The sequence below is a fragment of the Micromesistius poutassou genome (genome assembly GCF_964030765.1).
Source record: "Micromesistius poutassou genome assembly, chromosome: 17".
Classification (NCBI taxonomy): domain Eukaryota; kingdom Metazoa; phylum Chordata; class Actinopteri; order Gadiformes; family Gadidae; genus Micromesistius; species Micromesistius poutassou.
Window position 1 is genome coordinate 15023043 of NC_140287.1, and position 11059 is coordinate 15034101.

General features: G+C 50.7%; 1 protein-coding gene across 1 annotated transcript in view; it reads left to right on the top strand.

Annotated features, from left to right (window-relative positions):
* Positions 1-7982, top strand: part of zfyve26 (zinc finger, FYVE domain containing 26) — a 32668-nt gene extending 24686 nt beyond the window's left edge. Inside the window, 11 exon segments of the mRNA XM_084482331.1 lie at positions 49-269; positions 816-963; positions 1095-1304; positions 3842-4057; positions 4155-4352; positions 4746-4826; positions 5321-5451; positions 5877-6048; positions 6527-6586; positions 6705-6887; positions 7536-7982. Of these exon segments, the coding sequence (XP_084338457.1) occupies positions 49-269; positions 816-963; positions 1095-1304; positions 3842-4057; positions 4155-4352; positions 4746-4826; positions 5321-5451; positions 5877-6048; positions 6527-6586; positions 6705-6887; positions 7536-7625 (1710 nt within the window). The 3' untranslated portion in view covers positions 7626-7982.
* Positions 7983-11059: the final 3077 nt, after the last annotated feature.

An 11059-nucleotide genomic window follows, 5' to 3' on the forward strand; every position in this document is an offset into this window, starting at 1 on the left:
TAACCCACGTCTCCGCGTCTCCACACCTCCTGCTCCTCCCTCCCCCAGGCCCCCAGCGCCTACCTCTGCGTGGCCATCCTGTCCCTGCACAGCGACCAATCCGAGTGCGGCCAGCAGCTGATTGGCCACTGCCGCGCCCTGTCCCGGAAGCTGAACCACGCGGAGGTGGACGCCGGCCTGCTGACGGACGTCATGAAGCGGCTGCTCTTCAGCGCCAAGCTCATGTTCGTCAAGGACGGCCGCAGCCACGACCTGCCCCTGTGTGACAGGTGAGGGGCATGCTGGGAAATGTGGTTCTTTTCGGCATAAGTATATATTGTGTATATATTTTTTGTATTGGTTGGTAAAGTGGTGTAGAGATGTTCTGATACCATTTTTTTTCCTTTCCGGTCCTGAAGTTGAGTGTATACTGTATATATACCGATACAGCATCTAGCCTTGTACCTACTAACGGCACTTGTTCTTATTGAAGGGTTCCCTTACAATGACTGCAATGTATAGTCGGTTCACTTACTGTTAAGATTTTTTTTTTGTTCAGAACTAGATTGTTTACATTTATAATCTATAATAAGAATAATACATTTGTATTCTTGTAATAAAGCGTCCATGCAACCATGTTTTTCCGACTTGGTAGCTCAGACGCACGTAGGTCAGAGATGATGCCTTCCCATTCTGACCCTCCATTAAAGAACACAGCATAACACCACCGTGTTTGTGATGTCCTCTGCCTGTATATTATCAGCAGCGGTATCAGAAAACTCTAAAGTGGAGTCCTGATTTCACCACGACCCCCTCTCGGTCCCTCCCCTCCTCAGCTTCATCAGTAAGGTGGACGTGCTGAAGATCCTGGTGAGGGCCAACTACCAGCCCATCCCCTCCCTGGAGGACCTGCTGGAGACCCCCGCCCTCACCCGCCTGAGGAACCAGCTCCTGGAGGCCGAGCACTACCAGCTGGCCGTGGAGGTGGGTCCCATCATGTTCTCTTCACGAAGATATCATGTCCTCCTGAGGAGCCCAAGACTGGGTGCTCCAGTCTGAACTCATGTCCCCCCCCCCCCCCCGTCCCCCTCCCTCCCACCCACCACCACCACCAGGTATCCACTAAGAGCGGTCTGGACCCCAGCGCGGTGTGGCAGGCCTGGGGCATGGCCTTCCTGAAGGCAGGCCGGCTGTCGGCCGCCCGCGAGCGCTTCTCCCGGGTCCTGAAGCCGCCTCTGGACCGGAACCAGCTGGGCACGGGACCACCTCTGCTGCAGGAGATCGTCCAGCAGCTGGAAACCACAATGAGACCCAGCCCCTCCACGGTAAGGCCCTGCCCCTCCACGATAAGGCCCCACCCCTCCACGGTAAGGCCCCGCCCCTCCACGACAAGGCCCCGCCCCTCCACGACATGGCCCCGCCCCTCCACGGTAAGGCCCCGCCCCTCCACGTTAAGGCCCCATCCCTCCACGTTAAGGCCCCGCCCCTCCACGGTAAGGCCCCGCCCCTCCACGGTAAGGCCCCGCCCTTCCACGGTGAGACGGTGTTCACTCACAGAGTTAAGGTCTAAATATGGTTCCACGACTACGCAAAGCAAGGGGGTTGACGGACCCATTACGTGCTTGCGGACCCTCCTTGCGTCCACCACAAGGGCCTTAAGTGCGCCTCCCAAAAATTGTAACCTTGCGCTGAGGTGACACAGCAGCAAGGGCTGCGATTGGTCCGCTCACTAAAACCCGACGCAGAACCAAAACACGTTCACGACTGCGTGGAAGCGTCTGCGTGGCCCTTGCGTTGCGTCGACGTGGGACCATAACTAAGCCTTTAGCGAGCAGAGTTAGCAGGCACATGGATTCTGCGGGCTCCGGGTTCGAGCTGTAACCTGATGTGACTTGAGGTAGGACCACGCCACCTGGGAGGAGTCTGCAGGATGGGGGCACTCTGCAGGTTTGCGTGATAAGTCAGCTTTGTTTCAACACATTCACTCCGCGGGTTAACTGCATGTATGAACATGTCACTGCGGTGGTGGTCAGAATTCATTCCTGCAGAGGCTTAACCTTGAGTGTGTCTCTAGGTATGGCTGTAATGTGTGTATGTGTTCTCCGGGCACGTCCCCATTGTCAGGGTTTAGGTCGCCGGGCTGAAACCCACCAGTGCTCAGTCCGTCTTTCGATGGCTGACACCTCTGTCGTTCATTGTATAATCCCACAGAATTCAAGCTCTTTGAATGGCCACCATGCTAAGAAAAGTGCTCTGAAAAGTTTCCCCCTTTTACATCCTGATCGTCGGCCCACATCTTCTTTGGAGTGGTGCTGGTTCCCTCCAGATAGCAGGCTTCTGTGGGGGCGGAGGGGGGAGAGGAGTAGGCCTGGGCAATAAAACGATAAATGATCGTATCGTGAAAGACTTTTGATCAATATCAATATAAAACATGTTCAATATATATTGGGTTTGTTACACAAACACGGTTCCATACTCATTTACAATATTTGAGTGTTTTTCATTGTCGTATCGACATTGGAGTATTAATCAATGAAGAACAGTGGAAGGTCATATTAAGTGTTAAACAGAAGTGTTTAAATCCAGCATGGTAATTCCTAGTCTTTTTAGGTCAGTAAAATGATCAATAGTTATCGATCAATATGATCGAGTTATATCGTGATAGGTCTTTCAGCCCTATCGCCCAGGCCAAGAGAGGAGTTATGTGTGAGGGCGCTCAGGGCTGCCCCGGGGGGCTGGGCATGACAGCCGCTTCAGTCTTCAAGGACCCTCCTTATGTCAGGCGCTCTCTTGTGGCACGTTGTCTCTGACGGAGGCACACGATGGAGGCCAGGCCGCAGGCGTAGAGGGCAGGCTGATACACTGGAAGGGGCCCCACAATGTCACACACACACACACCCAGCCATCTGGGTCAGAGCCTGCCCGCTAAGGGCCGAGATGGCAGCTCGTGGGGGATGAGGCTCCATGTGGTCGGTTGCAGTATTAAAGATCAAACATTTTGTTTGGGTCGTTTGAATTAATGATAGATATATCTGATTGATCTATCTGACGAGGCAAGTTTTTTTTAAAATATATATCGTGCCCTTCAAACACAAAAGACATCTGAGTGCTTAACATGTAAATAAAACCCAATAATACAATCATACACAATATATAAATAAAATGCATCAAGTAATCAATGGTACATAATGGAATATCAAGTTACATAACGTATAGTTACATTTTATTTTCATGATCTCTTCGCGAAAGTTTCCCAGCCTAGAGGAAACAATATTTCAAAAATAAATAACAGCTATATTTATATCCAATATAACAATCGATACAACTAAAAACAAAATGAAGGTGTGAAGGTAAAATAATAACATTGACCTAAAACATGAAGACCCAGTTGAAATAAACATGATTGTTTAGCGTCTCACATGTGGGGGCGGGGCTCTGTGGGAGGCGTGGCCACTGTGGGGGCGGGGCTCTGTGGGGTGCCTAGCAGTCTGTGGCCCCTGGCCCCATGAGACTGACAGTATCCATGATCTTCCCTAAGGAACCTTGAGACATTCAGTCCCTGCGAGTATAGCTGAACCCCAGTTATGTAACGAGGAAATTCCTTGCTGACGACCAGCAGTTCGCTCAACTGGTGTTATAGACACGAGTGTACACACGTCTGTGCATGCCTGCACGCTTAACTGTGTGTGTGTGTGTGTGTGTGTGTGTGTGTGTGTGTGTGTGTGTCTACGTGCGTATCTACGTGCGTGCCTGCATGCTTAACTCTAGGTATGTGTGTCTACATCCATATGTTTGCGTGTGTATCTACATGTGTGTTTACGTATGTGCGTGTGTGTGTTTTACGTGCGTGTGTCTCCCTCAGCCGTTCAGCGAGGACATCCTGGCGTCGCTACGGGAACTGGAGGAGCTTCTGTCGGACCCGGGCGCGGCGGAGCGCCCGGACCCCGCCGCCCCGGACCCCCGGCTCCACCAGGAGGCGCTGCACTACCTGACGACCTACGGGACTCACCTGGCGCTGGTCTGCTTCTACATGCGCCACGACCGCATGAGGGACGCCCTGGCTCACCTGCTCAGCAAGGTGGGCGGCCCTTCTAGTTGAACTCTGGTGACTTCTAGTTGAACTGTGAATGAACCATGAGATGATTCCTCTCCCATCCACGACCCGTGGCCTCCAGGAGTGTCCTGACGAGGTGTTCCTGGAGGGGGTCCTGCAGCCCAGCCTGGAGCGGGGGGCCCTGGCCACGCTGCAGGGGCTGCTGGAGAGCCTGGACCCGGGGCTGGAGGTCTGCAGCCGCTACCTCATCGCCTCCTGCCAGCTGCTGCAGAGGAGACGCCACTTCCACACCCTGTACCAGCTGCAGAAGTTCATGACGGTGAGACTCCCGTCCTGGGCCGCCTGGGGGTCGGCGTGTATGGAGGGGGAGGGGAACGCGGGAAAGGGATTTCATTCATGTCATTTTTGCATGTATTTGTCAAAAGACGGAAAACAATTTTTGTTTTGTATTTGAATCGTGAGATCAAACGGTACGAGTCGAATCTATTGAGTTGATTTAGGTCGATTGAAATGGGTTGGTGAGCAGTGAAAAATGTATACATTTATCAGGGATCAAAAAACATGGTGTGAATGTTAATTTGAATGCATACATTTAATTGAAATGGTTTCCTGTGTTTTCATTTGTATCCTCACCTTCATTTTCACCCGTGGTCTCTTCTCCTCACCTGTGTCCTCCCCTGTGTCCTCCCCTGTCTCCTCATCTGTGCTCTAGGATCACGTGCGGGCTGCCATGACCTGCATCCGGTTCTTCTCCCACGGGGCCCAGTCCTACACTCAGCTGGGGGAGCAGCAGGTAGGTCCGCCTCCACAGCACTGGTCCTAAAGGGTCGCAGCCAAAGAGTGGTGTGTGATTCTATCAACCAAGTGCCAGCGGTGCAGGTTTTTAATCGTACAGTTTCAGAATGTTTCATTTATTAAATGCACTGTAAAACACAGGGAGATCCATGCAGTCAAAAGCCCTGACTAGGTTTATAATATAATATTTATTATATTTATCGAAACCGGGGTTCCTCGTGGCTCATCGGGTAGAGCACGTACCATTAAGGCTCAGTCCTTACTGCAGCGCCCCGGGTTTGATTCCTGCCTGTGGTCCTTTGCTGCATGTCCTCCCCTCTCTCTCCCATACCTTCCTGTCTATCTCACTCTATCATAAAGCATAAAATACAAAAATAAATCATAAAAAACCAATGGAAGAAAGGACAGCGGACAACATGTCGCCGGGGCCCCATTTGTACATCTGCGTCCACTTGTGTGACGATAACCGCTGACATTTTTAACCTCGCTCAGCGCTGGCTGGTCCGGGCCAAGGAGCACCTGAGGACGTACCTGCAGGAGCAGCAGAGCCGGGGGTCGGCGGCCAGGAGGAGGTCTCCGGTCTCCTCCTTCAGGAAGCCCATGTCCTCCAGCGACGTGTCCAGGTCAGAGCGCTCTCCTCCTAACCCACCCCGACCGTCACGAGGCCTTGTGTCGGTTGGACCGTAGATGGTAACCATGACAACCGGCCGGGGGATGGTGGCGATTTTTCAATCAACAGTTGTTTTTCAGGCTATGAGAATCGGCTTTTGTCGTACGAAAATCACCTTTCTTGGGTGACAATAACAAAACACGTTGTACGACAATCGCCTTTACCCGTACATCAATCCCTTTGTCAGTAAAACAATTCCACTACGACACTCGCATCACGATCGCACACAACGGAAACATGCACATAATCTGCCGTTTACCCCTAACCTACCTGACGGAGGTGACAGATACATGGGGCCACGGCAGTGTCAAAGCCATGCTATGCTAAACAGGACCGGGTGACGTGGCACTGGTCCTCACGTCACTGTTTGTCCCCCAGGCACATGAACACCGTGGAGCTGCAGCTGGAGGTGACCCGCTTCCTCCACCGCTGTGAGACCGCCGCCTCCAAGGCCGCCGCCCACACCCCCGTCCCCACGGCGACGGGCTCCCCCAGCGACCCGCCCACCCTGTTCGGGGGCACCAAGATGAAGGCGGAGGTGGCCTGCAGGGTGAGTCCCCCGGTCCACCACGTCCACGTTTACGCTGGCCGCCATGCCGACGGATGGGCCTCTGAAAGCCATCTCAGTATCGGTTCAGTGTTAACATATTTCACATCTGGTTGTTTAGTGGGTGCTTTAATCCATAGGGAGCTGCAAGGGACTTAAGTAGGGTGTATTTGTATATCTATGTATTTTTAATGAGCATTGGTGCTGGTGTTTACCTGTTGGGAAAGTGATTATATTTGTTAAATTAGTTAAATCAGTACTTACAAGTACTGGTACTTAGTTTCAGACAGGGTCCTGCAGAGTTTTGATTAGATTTTTTTCTTTTTTAAGATACATGTCATCAAATGACAAACAAAAACAAGGCTATATTTTTATTTTTCTTCTTTTCTTAAAAAAAAAAGTCCTGTAGAGTGTGCGCGTGCGTGCGTGCATGCATGCGTGTGTGTGTGTGGGCTGTGACTCACCTGCTGAGTGTTTCCAGGTGATGCTGGGCGGTAAGAACATCGAGGAGGGCTTCGGCATAGTCTACAGAATCATCCAGGTACCAAGATCAGTGGATGGCGGATGGATGGTGCAATGTAATTTAATTTGACTTGGCACCATTTCAGACCTGTTTGTTTCCTCCTTCCTTCCTCCCTCCCTTCCTCCCGTCCCTCCAGGACTTCCAGCTGGACGCCCAGGCGGTGTACGTGCGCGCGGGCCAGCGGCTGGCGCGGCAGCGGCAGTACGCGGCCGTCAGACAGCTACTGAAGTGTGTGGGCGAGTCGGGGACGGCCACCAAGAACGACGGCGACACCATCGTCCTCAGCTGCCTGTCGGTGGCCGAGAAGCCCCCCGCCGACGTGAGTTGCCCGGTCTTTACCAGAGGACGCGTGAAGAGAGAGACTCACCCCCCCCCCCCCCCCCATCACGGCCCCCCCAATCATGGCCCCCCATTCATGGCCCCCATCACCGCCCCTGATCACGTGATCACAGCACCGATCACGTGATCGCAGCCCCGATCGCTGCAGGGATCCAGAGCAGGCAACGGGCGTGGTGCTTTGTGATGTTTTTGAGAACTGGAGGCTAGTAGTCTTGCTCGCCTCTGGTTCTCAAAAACAAAACAATACACCACGCCCATTTCCTGCTCGACCAATCAGCAGAAAAACGGGCGTGGTGTTTTGTTTTTGAGACGCAGGACGACCCACCGGCGATGACTAAACGCTGAGTTCTCAGTCGCTTGCGATTCCCCCATCACTTGTTAGCAGTGCACATTTAGAAACTTCTGTTTCACAAGAATGGAATCGCCGGGTTCAGAAACCCGTTATTGCCTCGTTGTCGTTGACGAAAAATATGGGAAATTACGCTTTCAGTTCCCCCACCCGGTTGGCATTTAAAACCAACATGGCCGGTAGGGGAATAAGGCCCATCAAACAGACCCTAGACATATGTATGTTACCTTTGACCTTTAACCTTTGGTCTGACAGTAAACTGGTCTTTTCTATTTCCAGGCCAAGGAGTTGGAAGTTCTAATCTCTGAAATCAAGAGCCCGGAGAACAAGGTAAGACTTAATTCAGACCAAGGCATGGATGAAAACTGAGACTTAGTGATATAATTAGATTGAAACGGTTTCAGCCATAATCCAATTCCGAGTAATTCATTCCCTTAATTTTTTTACGGCTTCTAACGTCATACAGTATTAGTCACAAATAACTCTTTGATGTAGCCTGAAGGCCCATATCCTTTCCGTTTTAGCAAAAAGGTTTGAAGAAAAGCTTGGTTTGTTGCAACTATGGCTGGTCCCGAATGTCCAGAAAAACCTCAGAATCCACATAATGTAGCGTGGACGAACCGCGAAAAAACAGCAGCACAGTACGGTTCATAATTCCTGGTCCGACTGCCCTGATGATGAAGGGGTCAGTCCCCGGTCGCCCCCTCACCCTCTACCGGACCCGGTTGGTCTCTGGGATGAGGTCTGGCCCCCTCACCCTCTACCGGACCCGGTTGGTCTCTGGGATGAGGTCTGGCCCCCTCATCCTCTACCCGACCCGGTTGGTCTCTGGGATGAGGTCTGGCCCCCTCACCCTCTACCGGACCCGGTTGGTCTCTGGGATGAGGTCTGGCCCCCTCACCCTCTACCGGACCCGGTTGATCTCTGGGATGAGGTCTGGCCCCCTCACCCTCTACCGGACCCGGTTGGTCTCTGGGATGAGGTCTGGCCCCCTCACCCTCTACCGGACCCGGTTGGTCTCTGGGATGAGGTCTGGCCCCCTCACCCTCTACCGGACCCGGTTGGTCTCTGGGATGAGGTCTGGCTGTGAAGAATGGATCTGCGTTGTAGTCTCTGCTGAGTCATGCAGCAGACGGCGTGTTCCTCCAGAGACGGACATGTGACTGTTTGGACAAACAGCGGCAGCGGGATCCACAGAAGCTCCGTGACACTTCTGAGAGCTTCACAGCCTCGTTTCTGGAGGCACGACTGAACAAAGGGCAGGAGTAGCTGTAGGAATCCGTAATACAAAGCATAGCAAGGTTATTAATAGCACAAAAACATTCAAACGAACGGTAGACGCTAGCCACATCAAAGATGCTGGTATTCATCTCTCAGCCGATTGATAGATTTGTCCGGGTTGGATTTGCTTGTGTCTGAAGCCATCTTAGGCATCCTTGAGCAAGACGCCCCCCTAACCCCCCCCTAACCCCCCCCCCCCCCCCCCCCCACTGCTCCTCAGTGCCACGCCCGTCGTTGTGTTCCCCCTTCCACCGCTGCAGCGGGCTGTAGCTCGGTGTCTCTGAGTTCGGTTTCTCGTGTCTCTCCAGGTCAAGGCCCACCTGCTGTGCGGACGGCTGCGGCAGGCCTACCTGCAGGCGGTGAAGCTGGACCCGGGCCAGGCCCGCCCCCGGGTGCAGGAGGTGCTGCAGGCCGCCGAGGGCGCCTCGGACTCGGTCATGCGGAACATCTGCGACCGCTGGCTCTCGGAGCACCAAAACAAAAGCCCCCAGCAGCGGCAGAACCGACCCAACGCCAGATAAGTGCGCTCTTAATGTGGGAATGTAGTAGAGGTTTTTTCTGGGGGGGGGGGGTTTCTCCGGGAATAAATGAGTCATGCACACATTACTGTGTATGTTTTGAAGACGTTTGGGATATTTATGGAGAGTTCGATATAACTATGCGACACGGTAAGCTAGCGTCCGCAGCCAACCGCCATACCGACCTCTCACTGCGCGGCAACTGAACCCCCGCTGGGACTGCCAGCAGGTCTCGATGGTTCTCCACCAGACCCCCTGGAGGTTGTGGGGGAGCCTTTCAGCTGAAGGTCCCCTCTGAGCCCTCACCACTGTGCTTTAGTTTCTTCCTGATCCAGTTTCAAGCCCTATATTCTGCTGAACCTTCTCGTCAGCTGGTACAGTTTTCTTTTCACAACCACTCAAAGCTAAGATCCGCTAGGAGGAGCCGCTGTATCCACAGGTGACGCTTCGACCCACAACCAGTATTTCCCCGCCTACCTCAGCCAAAAAGGGAAGATATAATTATTGCCTTGAGGAGAGTCAAGAACGGTGCTGATGTCCTTGTTGTAAAGGATTGCTAAATAAGTAAATTGGTTCTGTGTTGCTAAATGTTTCTTATTTCAGTGGCTTCTCTTATGAAGAGCAAATCATGAATTCAGTATTTGGGGAACTGTCAGGCCGCAGAGGATCACACAATATGTTAAACGCCAATGGGTGCTTTTTTCATGTGGGATACTTAAAGGGAACCTTTTTAGAAAGTGTTTCTTGAGTTTAAATTTTGCTAAATTAAACTAGCTAAATTGTGCTAGCTGTCAAACAACGATCGACCGCCGAAGTTTTGTGTGTATACATATTTTAGTCTGTTTAACGTACGTCAGCGCATTAATCAGCACCTTAGGTTCCTGGAGATGGTTCACTAGGGATTAAATAAGGTCAGTTTAAAACTAAATCTGTCAACTGCTTAAGACATGAAATGTGACAAGCCTTTTCTTTAAAAAGGGATTCATGTTGTGTGCGATAAATGATAAATGTTTAACACTTTCATGTTTACCTGTTTATGTACCCGTCACTGTGCCGATTTGCCCCCCAAAACCTTTCCAACTGCTTTGTAATTACAATACACACATTTTTTTATCAAGACAATCTAAAGTTACTGCTACAACTGCCGTTAGCCTTGTTAGCTCGAGAGCTATTGAGCGGGAGAATGGAAGGATGCCTTTCGTTCTGTTTTGGTCATGTAAGGTGAAGTTCAGACGTTTGTTAAGTTTTAAACAGTTGCCTCTTTCTTGTGATCCTCGGCTTAACTCAGTGAAGCAAATCTCTCGTTCCTGTGATTAAGTGCAAAAGAGCAAGAAATTTGAGAAAATGGCGGCCAATTAGCTTATTATGGACTGTTTGCTCACCACTGCCGCACTTTAATAGTTGTTTGGATGCAAATAATTTGTAGGTTGATTTGTTTTGATTTTCATCACTGTGTGGACACTCCTGATGATATGAATAATGACTGTTTCCAACAATGTAAATATATATCATTAAATATGTAATAAATATTTTTATTTTTGGCCTCATGTCAGCCACTTGAAATTGTTAACAATAATTGTAATGTTTATAAAATCCTATGGAATAAAATCGGTCTTGTAGAAACCACAACAAGTTGTGCCATTTGTCGGTCCACTATTACATTATTTAAAGTTATTTTCCAGAATACATACACAGAGTCATTTACCATTCATTTCATATTGCTGGAATCACAGCTTTAAAATAACCAATCACAATTTTCCATTTGCTCCTTCTCTAAATATGTACATTTTGTGTCCGTCCAAGTGGGCGGGGCATAACATTCCAACCAATAGTAACACACCTAGGGGCTGGTCTACTTTTGAAAGCAAGAGGTTGTTTTTTTATAACAGCCAAGCAAATCCTATATTGTCAGATTTCTGTTCCGCTCGCTTTATCCTGATTTGCATCAAATCAGAACTGCAATTCAAATCATCTCAAGTTCAAGAAGTAAAGAAACACTTTTAG